We start from the raw sequence: 19258 nt of genomic DNA, 5'->3' as shown, positions 1-19258 counted from the left end.
TTTTGTAGAAAGAGGTCAGATGACAACTTGAGCGAGTCAAAATTTTCTGCCTACCACATGAGTTTCAGAAATAGAACTAAGGTTATCAGGCTTTTTAGAAAGTGCTTTTACTCTCCAGATCTTACTATTTCCCACTTCTTTCATAAGATTCCATGCACTCTGCCCAACAGTTGGCCTTAAGTCTCAGCATCTGCTTTGATAGTCTATAGGGCAGAGGCTTTCAGAGGCCCTCTGTGGCAGGTTCCTAACTTGTTTCCTGTTTTCTCCTTCTTCTGATGTCCATCCTCTTTGCCTTTCGGGATGGGGATTGAGCATTTTAGTCAGGGTCCTACCTCTTGATTAGTTTCTTTAGAACCCCACAAGGAGAGCAACAAAACAAGAAAATTTGAACACAGGGGTCTTTCCAGAGACTCATACTCCAACCAAGTACCATGCATGGAGATAACCTAGAACCCCTGCACAGATGTAGTCCATGGCTGTTCAGTGTCCAAATGGGTTCCATAGTAATGGGAAGAGGAACTGTCTCTGACATGAACTGATTGGCCTCCTCTTTGTTCACCTCCCCCTGAGGGGGGAGCAGCCTTACCAGGCCACAGAGGAATAAAATGCAGGCAGTCCTGATGAGAAGTGATAGGCTAGGGTCAGAAGGAAGGGGAGGAGAACTTCTCCTATCAGTGGACTTGGGGAAGGTCATTGAAGGAGATAATGGAGGGAGGCTGGGATTGGGAGGGGAAGAGGAAGGGAGCACAGCTGTGATACAAAGTGATTAAAGTATAAATAATAAATTTAATATTTTTTAATTGCTTATTATTATTAGTTACATTTTATTAACTCTGTATCCCAGCTGTGTTCTGCTCCGGTGTTCCCTCCCAATCCCACGCTCCCTCCCTCAGCTTCTCCCTGCCCCTTTCCAAATCCACAGATTGGGGAGGACCTCCTCCCCTTTCATCTGGCCCTGTTTTATCAAGAAAAAATGTATCTTATAATTGATTGGCATTTTCACATTTTTTTCATGATTCTTTATTTTTAAGGAAATTTCCCTTTGACTTCTCTATTTTGTGTTTAAAAATATGCAATCAATTTAATAATATTTGATAATTGGTAATAAATTAACAGAAAATTTAGAACTTTTTTTCTAAATCACAACTAGATTACCATTTTGATCTAAAATAATATGTAACTATTAAAAGCTAATTCTTACCATCTGCTTTGATACCTTGCTGGGTAGAGTCTTTCAGAGGCCCTCTGTGGTAAGTTCCTGTCCTGTTCCCTGTTTTCTCCCTCTTTCAATGTCCATTCTGTTTCCCTTTCTGAATGAAGACTGATCGTCCTTCTTGCTTAGCTTAGTTAGGTGTACAGATTTTATAATATTTATCCTTTATTATATGTCTAATATCCGCTTATAAGTGAATATATACCATGTTTGTCTTTCTGCTTCTGGGATACCTCAGTCAGGATGATCTTTTCTAGATTTCACCATCTGTCTGCAAATTTCTTGATTTCCTTGTTTTTATTTGGTGAGTAGTATTCCTTTGTGTAAATGTACGACTATTTCTGTATTCATTCCTCCATTGAGAGATATTTAGGTTGTATCCCGATTCTGACTATTACGAATAAAGCAGATGCTGAGACTCATAGCCAAATTTTGGGCAGAGTGAAGGTAATCTTATAAAAGAAAGGGGAGAAAGACATGGAGGGGACAGGAGCTCCATAAGGAGAGCAACAGAATCAAGAAATCTGGGCCCAGGGGATTTTGCTGAAACTGATACTACAAACAAGGACCATGTATGGAGATAACCTAGAACCCCTGCACAGATGCAACCCATGGCAGCTCAATATCCAAGTGGATTCCCTAATAAAGGGAACAGGGACTCTCTCTGACATGAACTCAGTGGCTGGCTCTTTGAACTCCTTCCCCTAAGGGAAGGCAGCCTTAATAAGCCACAGAGGAAGGCAATGCAGCCAGTCCTGATGAGACCTGATAAGCTAGGGTCAGATATAAAGGGAGGTGGCCTTCCCCTATTAGTGGAATTGGAGAGGGGTATGGGAAAAGAAGATGGAGAGAGGGAGGGATTGGGAGGGATGAGGGAGGAAGCTAGAGCTGGGATACAAAGTGAATAAACTAATTGATATAAAAAATAAATGAAATAATATAAAAAAGCTAATTCTTACAACTTCATTGTAGAAATGCCTCTGGGGTTTAAGCAAATATTTAATGAGTAATGTTTAAACTTAAACAGTATTTTAAATATTAATTTTAAGGGAAAATAAAGCAAAACTTGTAATCAAAGGAAATAATCATAAACATATAAATAAACATATAAATATGTTTACAATAAACATATAAAGACTCTTTATGGGTTATTCTGAGAATCAAGACTCTAAAATTAGTAAAAAGTATCAAAAAGTATTACAAAGCTATCTTCTGATGTCCCAACACTGTATCTAAACTCAAATAATCAGTTAAAGACTCCCACCAGAACCTTCTATTCATCAATTACTCACAGTTTCAAAACGCTTTACATTAACATTAAAAGGAGCATTGGAAAAGCTATTGAATTGCACCGAGCTTATATATTTATTTTGATCAGTTTGTACAGTCTTAAATAAAGAAGATCCTAATCCCTATAAAGGGGGAATCTTAATTGAAATTTTATGTGTCTAAATTGAAGACAATTGTCATCTTCTTTTAACTAAAGTATGTAATTAATTAGTTCTTAAATTAGCATACAAAATTACAGAGATTATTATGTTATGTTTATATATTTGTGTGATCATTCTTGGAGCTTACTCATCACTCTCCCTCCCTATTTTTCCTCATCCATTCTGTTCCTCTTATAGATCATCCTCTTCTGTCTAAATAACTTTCTGCTTTCAGGCCATAAGAATTTTCTTTCCCTTTACTACCTTCCATTTTACTAAAGATCTCTTGTTGTCTTTCAATGGTGTCCTTTCTACTTTCATAATCCAAACACACACATGCAGTGTCATAGATTCTGCACACGTCAAAATTCATTAAGTGTTTAATTTGTGCATGTGCTTATTTTGTACTTAAAATGATGACACTTTTTTACATTAATTCTTCAGCATATATAATTGGTTTGTTTTGCTTTATGACTGAAAAATTTACACAGACACACACATGTGGTATTTGTACATATATATGCACATGTGTATAGATGTATATAGTTTTTAAATAAGTTTACATTTCTCAATTCAACCCCAAAATTCATATATTCAAGAATGTCTTTGGTATTTCCTGCCCAGCTTTGTTGATTTCACTTCTGTGATGATCTCTATTACATAAATTTTGTTTCAAATGACATGATTCCTTCATCTTTCTACCTGAGGAGTTCCATTATACACATAATCCATGTTTATTTGTCCATCTTACTGTTGATGAGCAGCTATGCTGGTTTTTTTCTTATTGTGAATAGTTCAGCCCTCCCTCCTTCCAAAAATTTGATGTACACATCTCTATTCTGCGCTAACTTGGTGCCCTTAGGATAAGTAGGTCATATGTTTTATATTTAAAATGTTTCATTGTGTGAATGTTTATGTTTATGTACATTCAAAGAGCACTGCAAGCCTATTGATATCAGAGGACAACTTCCAGGAGATAGTTCTATCCTCCCACAATGTGGGTTCAATGGGTTGAACTCAATGGTCATGTCTGGCAGGAAACACTTTTACCCTTTGGGCTGCTCACTGGCCTGTATTGTTCCTATCTTAAGAAACCCGTGACTAAGATCCAGAGTTGTAGCAGTTCTCATTCTCACCAGTATTTGGTAAGTGTTCCTCTTTCCCCATATTTTTACTAGCATTCGTTTGTGTTTACTTTTTATTTTGTTGTTGGTTGTTTTATATGATAGCTGTTTTGATTAGAATGAGAGAATATCCCAAAACAGTTTCAAAATACTTAAAAATCAGGTGGGCATAGTGTAACATAACTGTAATATCGACTCTCAAGAAGCAGAGGTAAAATGATCAGAATTCCAAGGCCATTCAAGAAAAACCCACAGTGTGAGATCCTAATTTTTAAAAAAGTAAGCAAAAAAAAAGAAAAGAAAAGAAAAAGAAAAAAAGAGATCTAGTATAAAAAACGTGTTGTCAAGTGAAAAATTTAAGACTCAGATTTAACTGAATATTGTTTTCCTTTATATCTAACAATCAAATCACATTTATCTTCGAGCAAACTCAGCATTGTTGTCACCATGCATTGCCCCTGTTATCCACAAGTCACATTCAACAACATCAGCAAAATGTTTATTAACTGTGTCAAGGTATTATACAGAAAATCATGACTGTTTCGTTCATGTTGAATTCTAGATATTCTTGATAGCCAGTGAATAACTGATGCTGCTATTTCTTTATTTATCATGAAAATATTCTCTCAATTATAAATTATAAATCACATCATTAGTTCTAACTTCAAGATTAGGGTGTAAACTCACCATTAACATATGGTCTATATGCTAAATATTATCAAAATTAATGAACTTTAAACATAACCATATAGGCTGGGTGTGGTGGCAGATGCCTTTGATCCCAGAACCCATAAAAGAAAGGAAGGCAGGTCTCTGTGAGTTCAAGGACATCCTGGTCTACACAGAGAGTTCCAGGACAGCCAAAACTACAATATAGTGAGACCCTCCTTACCAGCAAACAAACAAATGGAAGGTAGTAATACAGATTTTATAATTATGTTAATATATATAATTGTTAATATACATTATGTGTTTAGAGTTTACCTACAAATTATAAAGACAAAGAAAAATTAAATTATAGTATAGGTATGTCATTTCTAATGTCTCGATTTGATATTTTCACTTTTATTTTAATTAGTGGTAAATACTCTGAAACAAGTTTCACAGTTTCATGATGCAAAGTTCCAGTTATTAGTCTATTATATCTACCATGGTGAGTTAATACACTAGCAAGTACACATATCAAAAGTAAGGCACTAAAGGAACACTCACTGAATGTTAAAGCCAGAGAAATACAGGTTTCAGAAATATTGATGAAAACATCAATATAAATTAAATTTTTTTTCTTCTAGTTTCAAAAATATCAAATACTTTCACATAACTTTTGACTGTCATATTTTTAGTAGTTAATGCTCATGAGCATATCAGTGATAAAAATAACACAAATCCTGTTTTAGCCTATTGTTAAAGGATATAAGACGCTGAGGCTGTAAGATCATAATGTTTGCAGTAATAATTTAAACGTGTGGAATTCTGTGAGCTGCACCAATGCTAGTCATCATTTCTTCAGATCAAGGGCTAATGAAACATGTACTGAATTGTGGCATCAGTATGATCACAGCTAGTACAACGAGCTTAGTCACTTTATAACATGCTCACTAGAAACTATGTGGATTACCTGATATTTTTGTATTTAAAGAAGTCAATTATTTTGAAGAACTGCAAGTTTCATGAATGAAAGACTTTCTTAATAATAAAAAGGAGCTGATGTGTGGGAAGCAACGACTGCTTTTGTATCTAAGTATGACAAGTGTCATCAAATCTGACCATGTTTCAAAAGGAAAAATAATAGAGTTTAGCTCCAACAAAAACAGGCATTTTCTTTAAAATATGAAATACAGCTCAAAGGTACTGTTCTTGAATAATATAAAGGACAAACTGGACCCGAGAATTAGAAACAATTCATCAGTCGCTCGTCACTGTGGCAGAGAAGGAATGGTGTCAGGTGGGATACTGAGCTTTGTTTTTGGTGTTTAACATCAGCGTCTTCAATGTATGATACCCTCATGTGATTCTCTGAAATACTTAACTGAGAAAAAGGCTGATTAAGAATAATGCAGAAGGATTCTGTCACTCTGCCCAAAGTTTGACTATAAGTCTCAGTTTCTCCTTCGATACCTTGGTGGGTAGAGTCTTTCAGAGGTCCTTTGTGGAAGGCTCCTGACCTATTCCTTGTCTTCTACTTCTGGTATCTAACCTGTTTGCCTTTCTGAATGAAGATTAAGCATCTTCTCTAGAGTCCTCCTTGTTAAGGGAGATAGAAAGACCTTGAGGGGACAGAGACTGCCTGGAGAACAACAGAGCTAAAAGACCTGGGCCCCGGGGGACCTGCAGAGACCGATACTCCAACTAAGGACCAGAGAGGACCCTTCATTGTTCAGTTTCCAAGTGGGTTCCCAAGTAAGGAGTTACAGGGCCTGTCTCTGACATGAACTCAGTGGCAGGCTCTCTGATCACCTCCCCCTTGGGGCAGGGATGCAACCTTGTCAGGCCAGAGAGGAAGATGATACAGCCAGCCTTGATGAGACCTGATAAGCTAGGGTCAGATAGAAAAGGAGAAGGTCCTCCCCTATCAAGTGACTATGGGAGAGGCATAGAAGCAGAAGAAAGAGGGTGGGTGGGACTGGGAAGAGACATGGGAGGGGGTTGCTGTGAGGATACAAAGTGAATAAATTGTAATAAATTTATACATAAATTAACTTAAATCAAAGAATAATGCAGAAGATGAAGAAAGTCAGGGTAAAGAGAAAGGCTTTTAGGTCACACAGCTTGAGCCTATCACTTTCCTGGGGTGGTAAATGTCTAAAACTTGCTTGCTAGATGGAAAAGAAAAAAGGTGAGAAAAGAAAAAAAAAAAAAAGGAAGAGATTTGCCTCTTAACTTAAAGTTGTTTGGCTTACATAAATTATTCCCAAGCACTTGATGCTTCTTGTCAACTGATAGTTCAAAGGTTACTGGAAAGATCAAGTCCATAAATTGTTCCCATGATACTCAGAAGCTGCTTCAGCAATCAGCTGTTTTGAATGTTTCTTGATTCTGTTAGTTTTCTCCATGTAAAATTATAAATATAGTTTACATGTCATATATAATATATGTAAGTATATTATGCTTTATATATAATTCTTTTGCATGAAAACATTAAGAATGGATCACACTTATAAGTCATTACTCTGTTATTGGTGTACATTGTTTATACGCAACAGACTGTAAGCATTTCAAAAGTGTTATTAAGGATTCTCTAAGTATCAAGTCCAATGGTAGATGTTTAAAAATATGATTTAGAATGATTTATTAACTCAACAGGGCTGGATTTCATGTAATGTTTATTTTTAGAACTAAAGTACTTTCAAATGAATAAAATGTTCTGTACAAAATGATAGGAAGCCAGAATATACGCCATGTCTGATTCTGAACAGTGACAGAGTGTGATATTCCTTTTTAGTCTCTCCCATAGCACACTCACTGTTTACTTAATCCACGTGTTTTCCTGTGTGCCCACCTACACTCATGTGAACCATGTGCATGCAGGAGCCCTCACAGGCCTTAAGCAGGTGACTGTTGCCATGGAACTGGAGTGACACAGAATTTTGCATTACCATGTTGTTTTTGTGAAGCAAACCTGGGTCTTCTGCAAAAGCTAGGTGAGATCTTTTTTAAAAATTAATTTATTTGTTATTGATTGCAGTTTACTAACTTTGTACCCCGGTTATATCCCCCTCCCATATTCCTTCTCTCTGCCACCCTCTCTCTTTCACTCATCTCCTCCCAGTCCCCTCCCCTAGTCTGAAGGTAGGGGAGGTCCTCCTCTCCTTCCCTCTGACCCTAGCCTATCTGGTCTCATCAGGGCTGGCTGCCTTGTCTTCCTCTGTGGCCTGACTAGGCTGCTCCCCCATCATGGGGAAGTGATCAAAGAGCCAGCCACTGAGTACATGGCAGAGACAGTCTCTGTTCCCTTACTAGGAAACCCACTTGGAGACTGAGCTGTCACGAGCAACTACTCTTAACTGTTGATAGATCTCTTCAGACTTGTATATATTAAATCCTGAAGATTGCAAGATAATTTGAGAATTGGTCTGTAAATTTGCCAAATGGTTATTCATATTTATGTTAGTTAGTCTTCCACAGCTGAGATAAAACATTTAAAATGAGCTATACCCAAAATTATTTATACATAATATATAAGATGTATTATATAAATGTACTTATATATATTTATAATAATTTATTTTTTTAACTTGAGTCTTTTATTTATGGTTATTACAAATTTATTTTTTATTGTTTATTATTATCAGTTACATTTTATTAACTCTGTATCCCAGCTGTATCCTGCTCCCTCATGCCCTCCCAATCCCACCCTCCGTCCTTCATCTCCTCCCTGCCCCTTTCCAAGTCCACGGGTTGGGGAGGACCTCCTCCCCTTTCGTCTGGCCCTGTTTTATCAGGTATCTTCAGGACTGGCTGTAAAGTCCTCCTCTGTGGCCTAGCAGGACTGCTCCTCCTGTGGGGGGGGGGGGTAAAAAAGCTTGCCATTGAGTTCCTGTCAGAGATAGTCCCTGTTCCCCTTACTATGGGAAACCAACTGGTTATTGAGCTACCACGAGCTTTGTCCGAATGAAGGCTCTAGGTTATATCCACACATGGTCCTTGGTTGGAGAAACAGTTTCAGAAAAGACCGCTGTGCCCAGATATATTTGGTCCTTGTGGGGCTCCTATTCTTTCCCTGTCATACTAACTCCCCTTCTGCCAAAGGTTTGGTTATGAGTCTTAGTATCTGTTTTGAAATGCTGTTTGGTAGGGTCTTTCAGATGCCTTCTGTGGTAGACTCCTGTCATACATCCAATGCACATCTCATTTGTCTTTCTAAGTGAAGATTGATCATCTTACCTCGTGTCTGCTTTCTTGTTTATCTTCTTTAGGTGTCTGGACTTCATTATGTTTATCATATCTTGTAGGTCTATACAAGCGAGTATATATCATATTTGTCTTTCTCTTTCTGGGATACTTCACTCAGAATGATCTTTTCTAGATCCCACCATTTGCATAATTTATAAGGAGGAAATATTTATTTTGGATAATAGTTGCAGAGGCTTTAATTCATAGTCATTCAGATACATTGCTTTTGACGTGAGGTGACCCATAATGTCACCTGATGAAAACCAGGAAACATAAAATACAGGATTGTTCTTGAGATTTGAAAAATTATTTTACCTTAAACAATAGGTTCAATTAAATATTAGAGGAGATCATAAGTGTATTCGGGTAAGTGAAAATAGAAAGAGCCTATCAAAGTACCACAGATAACTTTTTCAGACTCTTTTATGTAGGAGTATGAAAAGGAAGATGTTTATTTGGTTGTGCTTATCCTACAAAGATCTAACCCTGCATGACTTTATGGAAAACAATGAGTGAGATTTATTAGAAACAACCTGATGATGCCTAAACGGAGTACCTAATCATGCACTGCGGTAAATTTTATTACCAGTATTTTATTAACATTGGTGTCTCAATAATTTCATTTCCAATGACTGAGCACAATAATACAATTTAATACAAGTATTAAATGTACAACTATGACAAAAGTTGACTTGTGTGATGAATGTCTCTCGGTTCTCTGTAAACAGCTCTTGGTAAAAAGGAAGATATTGTTTAGTAGGAAAATGAAATCTTCAGTTATCGATATTGTTATCATACTTTCCACTGTAAATAAAACCATACCAGCTTGACTCAGAGGATAAATTCAATAACAGAGGACTAGAGTTAAAAATATTTAAAGATAATTGAAATGTAATTTATTGTGTTTCAGGTTAATTCCTTAAATTGATAATGTGTAACCTTTTCAATTACACACCAATATGCAGCTTTAAATCTATGGAAAGTTTACAGACTTAAAACGGTTTAGCTGTAAATTCATATTCACATTATAAATTTTTTCATATTGTCTAATATAAATAAAAATGTTTCTATATGAAAAATCTTTCTCAAATTCATATAATTTGATATATATCCCCAGCTTTATTTAGTAATATTTGAAATATTTCATTTGACAAATCTATCATCTGAATACTTAATTATTTTTCTTGACCTTGTATCATATTTGTTTTTATAATATTAATTACAATTTATTCACTTTGTATCCCAGCCGTAGCCCCCCTCTCTCATTCCCTCACAATGCCACCCTCCCTCCCTCATCTCTTCCCATTCCCCTCTCCAAGTTCACTGATAGAAGAGGTCCTCCTGCCCTTCATCTGACCCTATCTTATCAGGTCTCATCAGGACTGGGTGAATTGTCCTCCTCTGTGCCCTGGCAAGGCTGGTCTCACCTCGGGGTGGGGTGGGGGAGAGAAGGGGAGGTTGAGGTCAAAAAGCCAGCCACTGAGTTTATGTCAGAGACAGTCCCTGTTCCCCTTACTAGGGTACACACTTGGATACTGAGCTGCCATGGGCTACATCTGAGCAGGGGTTCTAGGTCATATCCATGCATGGTCCTTGGTTGGAGTTGTTTTTTATTGCCATGGTTTAAGGAAATATTTTTGGTATTACCCTATTCATGAACTGTCTATACAACAAAACTATAAATGATTAATTTCTCATGTAATACCAATTTTATCCCATGATTTTTTTCTTTATTTAAATTTTCATTAAATGTATAGTTTGTTCTCAAATTTTATATCAGAAACATAAGTGACTGAAAATGACTTACTGCATATTTTCTTTCTTGGAAATATTATAATGACATTTTGATCCAGTTTGGTTGCAGAAACTTACTATCCCAGTATCTGATATGCAGAAACAAAAGATATTGAAATAGAACCAGCTTATATGTGTGTGTGTGTATGTATGTGTGTGTATGTGTGTATGCTTATGCATATGATGTATCTATGTATATGTATGTGAACATGTATATTCATGAAACCAGCATATATATACATTTAGACCTTGTCTTTAAAACAAGAAGAAATGAATGACTGTTTAAAATCCCACATTAGTCGAGTTTCATATTTTACTTAGTTTACTCTATAATCTTTTCATTTGACTTTTGTTGTTTTTTTTTTCTTTGCTTTGATAAGGTTCTGATGTATTTATTCTGTTATTCACTTTTTATATTTCCTTAGTTACAATAATCTGGAAAATACTCTGTAGAAACTGTATAGTAAATGAACCCCAGTTATCTTACAATCTAATATTACTATAGACTAAAACCTACAAAAAAATTAGTACAGAAAGACACAAAGATGGAGCCAGGCATGGTGGTCCACACCTGTAATCACAGCATCTGGGAGGCAGAGGCAAGTGTGTGAGCTCTCTGTGAGTTCAAGGCCAGCCTGATCTACAAAGCAAGTCCAGGACACCCAAGGCTACATGGGGAAACCCTGCCTCAATAAAAAAATAAAATAAAAGATATAGAACTTATTAATAAATATGGATAGATACTTGCCTCTGAAATAAAATGGATGCCCTCCACACAGCAGAGAGTGTTCAATATCCACCAAGTAGTGTTAAGAAGGAAGAACCATCCCCTTCATTTCCACAGTTATCTCAATAGGCACTTAGACCATTTTTCTTTACTAAGTACTTTTTAAAAATAATTCTAAATACGACCATCAAAATTTTGAAACTTTAACATGTCTACCTATCATGCTTATTTATTATTGAAAACATTTGTTCTGGGTATTGTGTGATAAAAAATACATATATAGTACAAATGACTACTCATCCATTTCCAATGGCTGCCACTCCCTCTGAAGAAAAACTGAGTTCCCTCATTCAACAGCAGCACTATGAGCACAAGGCGTTTCATTTTGCTCTTCTCTTAAATCTTAGTTCAGGCTCATTCTATAACAGACTACTGTGCTTATGGATGTCTCCTGGCGTTTTTCTCCCTGTCGATTCTGATGCACTGTAGTTCAGTGTATTCTGGCTTCTGAAGGTTTTATTTTTATTGTAAGAGACAAATTTGTTAAGTTTAAAAGACTGCCAAATGTGTGAAGTTTTATAGTTTCTGATGAGGTCTATATCCTCAAAACTATGGTACATGTACAGTTAGGTCACTATTCTCTATTAAGTCTCTCGCTGCAGAGCAAATGACAGCATTTAATCAAGCTGACTGAATAATACCGTGTTACAGTTTGATGCAAACTGCTATGTTCAGTGTTAAGAGTAATCATCTTTTCTATCTCCAGGGTCTATAAAAGAAAAGATGTTTTTGTTCCTTTAATCCAGAAACTTCATAGTTAGCAGTTCTTCTTTTAAAAAAATGAAAAAAACCTCTTTTCTCATACTATACACTCAGTCACTGTTTCCCTTCCATGTGCTCCTCGCAGATCTCTCCCGTCTCCCATCTTCCCCAGACTTACTTCTCCTTCATTTCCTTTCAGAACATAGTAGGCATCCAAGATGAATATTTTTATAGTTGCTGAAAGGACTCTTAAGGCAACCAATGAGTATGAAGTAAGTTTTACACAGGCTTCACATGCTTCCATAAATTCTCCTTCCAAATGAATCGGGAAGATTGTGTGGTCTATCAGCTGTCCCTAGCAGTAAGGTGTCCCTTACAGTTAGCCCAGAGCTAAAACTCTTGAGCACAGACTTCTGTCCACCTCTATGAGGGTTTTACTCTTTACACCTGAAAGATACTGTGCATATGGCTGTATCATTTGTCTTCTTGGTTCACCTTGAACACGGATAGACAACACACTGACACTATTTTTATTCCTGTGCAACCTTAACAAAACGTAAAACTACTTTCTTATTCAGCACAAACAACACATGCGACACCTATCACAAGAAATTGCTTATTTGAATAATCCTTAAACAAAGACAAAATACATAACAGGTTATCAGTTCCTTCATTAAATGCTTTTCAAATACATTAAATGACATGTGTAAATAATGATATATGTGAACATATTTGTTATTTGTTTTTTATGTGTTAGAATATGAGAGATACTGAGTAAAATGTGTTGAAAGACATTGAAAAATCTAATTGAAAAATATTTTTTATATATTACAATATTTGCAAATGAAAGTTTTAAAGTTTAAGTTTAAACAACTTACTAGAGTTTGGTAAATAGGGAAATGAAGAAAGAAATAACTTCCAGGACAAGTCATGATGTATTTTAATGAAATAAATATACAATGTTAATTAAAACACCTATCAAAGTATTTATTGGCTTTTTAAGGTAAAATATCTTCAAATATTATTAGAATCAAAGCAGTAAGACTTTTTACCTAATCTTCATTCTAGCATGCATAAAAACTCAAAACTCATGCAGCTAGCAGACATGACACATTTAGCAACATGTTTAAAAGAAGGATATTCATTGAAAAATGTTTTCTTTTGTTTTGTTTTTGATGGTTAAGAGCACTGTCTGCTCTTCCAGAGGTCCTGAGTTCAATTCCTAGCAACCACATGGGGGCTCACAACCATCTATAATAAGATCTGGTGCCCTCTTCTGTCATGCAGATGTACATGCAAATAGAAAAATATTTTTAAATCCCAAAATTTATCATTCTATTCTGAATAATAAAATCAATCCCTTTATATCATCTCATTTTTGCTATGTGAACCATAAAGATTATGTATTATAAACTGTATTTTATTACTTGGTAAAATACTAAGGCAGTAAGGATTTTAATCACACAAAATATTCATTAGCATATTCTAACTATCTGATGTAAATAATTCTGTATTAAGTAATTAAACAAATCTTACATATGCCTTCATGGACTTTCCTGTCCTTTATTCTTTTTGAAGCAGGATTCCCTCATTATCCATTTCCATGCTTAGCCATACTCTATATCAGCTGAGTTTCAACAAACCTTCATCAGATGTTTATAATATGCCAGGAATGTGATGAAATTGGAGGGAAGTGTAAAACTGTATAAAATTTATCGTGTGACTCAAGGTTCTTGCAGGCTATTTGAGTTAAAAATTCAAAACATAGAGGAGAGTTTTAAGACAAGGTATGGATGTGCTGATTATACCGACAAAAGGCCGTAGCACTGAGTTCAGTGTTGTAGTCTTTAAAGGATTTTCAGAAACTGACTGAATCCTTAACAAGTTAGGAAGAACAAGATAATGGATATGCATTTTCATGTTTCACGTAATTCACATGCAGAATGTCCTGACAAAAAGAGAAGAACTTGAGTGAAGTTGGAGTCATTGAAAAAGAAAATCATCATTTATGAGGACTCTAAAATATGTTCATTTGACAGTTCTATAAATTCACACAACCCATAGCTAGAAACAAGACTGGATGTTCACAAAATTGTGGAGGCTAGCTGTGCTATGGTTTGATAGAGTTGGAGTGTGAAGTGTTAACTCTTCCTGTCTCAAAGCATTCAAAACATTGAAGCTTTGTTTTGTAAATAAGGTAAAAATATATCCATCTTCTTAGAAAAGGATCACAACATGAAAATCAGTTAATCAGCAAGCCTGTATTCAAATTCATATTTGTGTTTATGGAGAAAATTGCTCCTCATATTAGACATTTCTTCTTCCTTTACTCCTCCCACTCTTTCTAACCCCACCCTCAATTATTCCTCTTCTTCTCTCACTGAAAACAAAAAAGACTTTTCCAGTTCCATCCATTTGCCTGCAAATTTCATGATTTCCTTGTTGAGTTAGGTAACCCAGAAGCAGAAAGACACACATAGCATATGCTCACTTATAAGTGGATATTAGCCATATAATATAGGATAAACAAACTAGAAGCTAAACAACAAGAAAGACCTTAGGGAAGATGCTCAGTCTCCATTCAGAAGGGCAAACAGGATAGATACCAGGAGTGGGAAAAGACAGGGAACAAGACAGGATCCTACCACAAAAAGTCTCTGAAAAACTCTAACCAGCTGGGTATTGAAACAGATGCTCAGACTCATAGCCAGACTTTGGGCAGAGTGCAGGGAATCTTATGGAAGATGGAGGAGATGGAGGGAACAGGAGCTCCACAAGGAGAGTAAAAAAAAAAAAAAAAAAAAAAAAAAAAAAAAAAAAAATCGGTCCAGGAGGGCCTGCAGCGACTGATGAATCAACCAAGGACTATGCATGGAGATGACTTAGACCACCCCTGCTCAGTTGTAGCGCCACAGTCAGAACGAGCAGTGAGCCAGTGGCTGGTGCTGTGACGCATGAATCATGTTAAGAGAAGACACAGCTGTAGCAGGGATGTGAGGCTCCCACCTCATAGCAGCCGTGGGATTACATATTGGATACTGTATTAAACTAGGAAATTTATGGTAAACAGTGAAATTCCAGAAACGTAAGATGCCTGGCGAAGCTACCCAAGTGTGGCAGCCAGTACCTCACTGCTACCTAAGTAACCGTGCCATGTATTTGCAATTAGAACATTCAAGATTTTACTTGAAAAAATAAAAATATATGTCATCTTTTCCTGAAAAAAAAAAAAAAGATGACAGGTATTTGCAATGACAAAAGTCTGAGAAATTGAGAGTTGTGTTTATAAAACGGAAAAGAGAGCTTTTGAAACATTTTAAAAATGAATTTATAAAACTTGACAACCAAACCAGAAAATATGCTAAAGTCAAAATTCACCACCTATTATTATATTTTTAATACACTTTGTTCTTTTTTGAAGTATAAAATACCCTAAAAATAACTTTGTTCTTTAATAAAAGCAATATAAGATTTTTCTTAATAAGCACTTAGAAAATATTTGCATTCTTAACATCTGAACTATTGTTAAAATTGCACTTAAACTTTTTGGATTGTGGTAATGAATATGTATGAATTAACTTGCCAAGGCTAATAAAAAATTCTTAGCTATTGTAAAAATGCCTTGCAAAAATTATTACAAAGAAGAAAGTGACTTTGATTTCATTTTCCTTTGAAACAGAAAAGAGCTCAGAAATGTATTCAATAGAAAACTCTCTTTAAAATAGGTGTGTGTGTGTGTATATATATATATATAGATATATATATACATATACATATATATGTATATGATAGTTATGATAAACTTGAGAACCATTTTATTTCTCTGGTACAATATATTTTATGAGAAGAAAAAACACTGGATACAATAACATTTATTTTGAAACTCTCACATGTAAAATGCTTAAGTTTGTGCCTTTATGTTTGTGTTTCTCTTGTGATTGTTTTCTAGTATGTTCTGTAAACATTCTATTATATATTACATTAGCGTATAGATTAGAATGAATTTGTCTTTTGGCTGATGATTTCACTCAGTACTGCATTGTACTAATACTGTGTGTAGAAATAACAACAGTTTTTATTTCTGGCGGGTTTAATTCTGAAAGTACAATCCTAGTTGAAATGATATATTTCAACTAGCCATATTTCTTTTATGTAAGTATTGTTTTAAAAAAAATGAACAAAAGTTATAAATACATAATTTTTACCAGAAATATGCAGTATAATTTTTTGAACCATTAGACACTTTATTCATGAAAAAGAAATGTATTTCTACAAATGTATTTCTACGGCACCCTCAGCAGAACTGGAATTTCTCTATACCAACCTGTTACTCTTAGAGCACACTGCCTTTTACTATAAAATATGGTTCATTAAAACCTTATATTGATTTCATTCTTAAATCTTAGAAAAAGAGAAGAAAGTTTTTCTTATGTTGATGCATAGGGGTGGTATAAAAAGGTAAAATCCAGTAACACTAGTCATTTATAGTATATTAGTGATTGATAAAAAAAAAGGTGAAATGAGGAAGGGGGCTAAAATTGAGATGTAAAGTGAATAAATTAAAATAAATAAATAAAAGAAAAAAGAAAGGAAGTAGTTCCATGGCTCTAGGGAGACTGGTTTCCTCTTCTGGCCACCACTGGTACTGCACATCTATGATGCATATAAAATAAAAATAAATTTATTTTTTTAAAGCTATTTCCTTGCAAGACAATAAGATGAACACTGGCACTTTTATGATTCTGATGATAATTAGTCTTCCATATCACACCTGAAGATTTCTGGTTTAAGTACATTAAAATGGGGATTGGTGCCTTTTATACTACCATCACTTACCCTCATAGTATACTTTAAATCCGTGAGCACTGACAGCAAAGTCACTGGTCAGCCGCAGTGAGAACACAGACTTGGTGCTTGTTACTGGTGGTGGTAGGTGGAATCCTGTTAACCTAAAAATCAAAACAAAATTCTTAGCTGCGTGATCATTAACAGAGTTTCAAGAGGGATTAGAAGGCATTTTATCAAATTCTTTTCTTTTCTATATATTGATGCACTCACATATTTCTTTCCAAGTATAAGTTATCCATCAAGGTACAAGTATAGACAAATAAACTTTCTTGATATAGTTTTTCTATATTTCTTTTAAAATGTCTATCAACAGTATTTTTTATATTAAAGTTCTCATTAGTTCAAACTTTGGTAATGAGAATTGTACAAATTTGTGTTTAAAAATATTGTATGCTGAATCCAGTTATACCACTCCTAGGCATGTATCCAAAAGATTCTCAAGAATACAAGAACATTTGTTCAAGTATTATCATTGCAGCTTTATTTGTAATAGCCAGAAGATGGAAAGAACCCAGATGTCCCTCAATGGAGGAATGAATATAGAAATGGTGGTACATTTGCACAATAGAATACTATTCAGCAATTAAATCATGAAATTACCAGGCAAATAGTGGGAACTAGAAAAGATCACCCTGAGTGGGGTATCCCATAAGCAGAGAGACACATATGATATATATTCACTTATAAGTGGATACTAGACCTATAAGATAGGATAAACATACTGAAATCTGTACATCTAAAGAAGCTAGGCAAGAAGGAGGACCCTGGGTAAGATGATCAATCCTCACTCAGAAAGGCAAATGGGATGGACATCAGAAGAGGAAGAAAACAGGGAACATGACAGGAACCTACTGCAGTTGGACTCTGAAAGACTCTACCCTCCAGTGTATCAAAGTAGATAGTGAGACTCATAGCCAAACTTTGGGCAGAGTGCAGAGAGTCATATGAAAGAAGAGGGAGATAGAAAGGTATGGAGGGGATAGGAGCTCCACAAGAAGAGGAAAAGAAATTCTGTGCAAAGAAGTCTTTTCTGAGACTGATACTCCAAACAAGAACCATTCATGGAGATATCCTAGAACCCCTGCAGAGACGTAGCCTGTGGCAGCCCATTATCCAAGTGGGTTCCCTAGTAATGGGAACAGGGACTGTCTCTGACATGAACTCTATAGCTGGCTCTTTGATCACCTCCCCCTCATGGTGGAGTGGCCTTGCCAGGCCACAAATGCAGCCAGTCCTGATGTGACCTGATAGGCTAGGGTCAGAGGGAAGGGGAGGAGGACTTTCATCTTAGTGGACTTAGGGAGTGGTATGGAAGGAGATGAGGGAATGAGGGTGGGATTAGGAGGGTATGAGGGAGGGGGCTATATGAGGGGGATACAAAGTGAATGAACTCTAATAAAAATGAACTCTAAAATAAATTAATTAAAAAATAATATTGTATGCCATTAATTTTAGTAAGTAGTCCTTTAGGGAAAAATGTTAAATATACAATTTTGTATGGTGGTAATGTGTGTATAGATAAATGTCCTTTACCTAACAAATTAGAATTTAGGACTAGAAAAGTATATACAAGAAAATAGAAATCAAACACTCAAGTGCAAGTAACCATAGTAACAATGCTAGTAACAATACTTTCCAGGTGCAAAAGATATTCTATGACAAAAAGCAGCTAATTCATGTGCCAACTCAAAAATATGTATCTGTTTCTCCTTAAGACAACACACACAGTTTTATAGGCTCAAGGGTATTTTATGCCTATTTCCTACTGTGTTGTAGTATTTGTTGAGGAGTAATATGTGGTAAAGCTTTGCTGAAAGTAGTTATTTATAACAGGTTAATTATAGTGATAATTCACTGATAGCTTATGACATACTTAAGTGTAACTGGATTATGTCTTTCTTAATATCAGTGAAGGATTAAATGTCTCATGACTACTAGTACTTACCCAAAGCCACAAACAGAGCTATGATACTATAGAAGTCTTAAGTGTCAATATTCTTGTACTTTGGTTGAAATATCAATGCAATAAAGATATCAAATAATATCCAGTAGCATTAACAGAGATTGTTTTAACTGTGGACCTTTTGAAAATGTCTTTTTACCTGCAAAGCTCAATGCATCATATCTTTTGAGAATCATGTTTTTAAAGAATTCATTGCATATGTGCATACACATGCGCTATTCATTTATTCATCCTAATATAAGGAGATATTTAGGCTCTTTAGAGCTTCTCCAATATATTTTCAGACTTGTTGATTGTAGAGGAATATTAATTCAGCAACATGGTTGCTCTGGCACGGAATCATACTCAAAGATCTAGTGTGTCAACTGGCTGGAATACAGAAGTGCTTTTAATCCCAGGAAATAGAGGCAAGGAGATCTCTCATTTTAAGGGCAGCCTGGCGTAGAGGAAATTTCAGGAACAGAAAAGCTCAGGTACAGGCGTGGTGATACACGCCTTTAGTTC

The 19258-nt window shown here is 35.5% G+C and overlaps 1 protein-coding gene across 1 annotated transcript in view; it reads right to left on the bottom strand.

The window, feature by feature from the left end:
- The window catches only part of Csmd3 (CUB and Sushi multiple domains 3), a 1323831-nt gene that overhangs the window by 1110294 nt on the left and 194279 nt on the right, over positions 1-19258 (bottom strand). The window contains exon 3 of the mRNA XM_060389430.1: positions 16780-16892. Within this exon, the coding sequence (XP_060245413.1) occupies positions 16780-16892 (113 nt within the window). The remainder of the gene's footprint in view (positions 1-16779; positions 16893-19258) is intronic.

Source organism: Meriones unguiculatus, chromosome 8 (assembly GCF_030254825.1).
Source record: "Meriones unguiculatus strain TT.TT164.6M chromosome 8, Bangor_MerUng_6.1, whole genome shotgun sequence".
Lineage (NCBI taxonomy): Eukaryota > Metazoa > Chordata > Mammalia > Rodentia > Muridae > Meriones > Meriones unguiculatus.
This window is presented reverse-complemented; position numbering and strand designations above follow the sequence as displayed.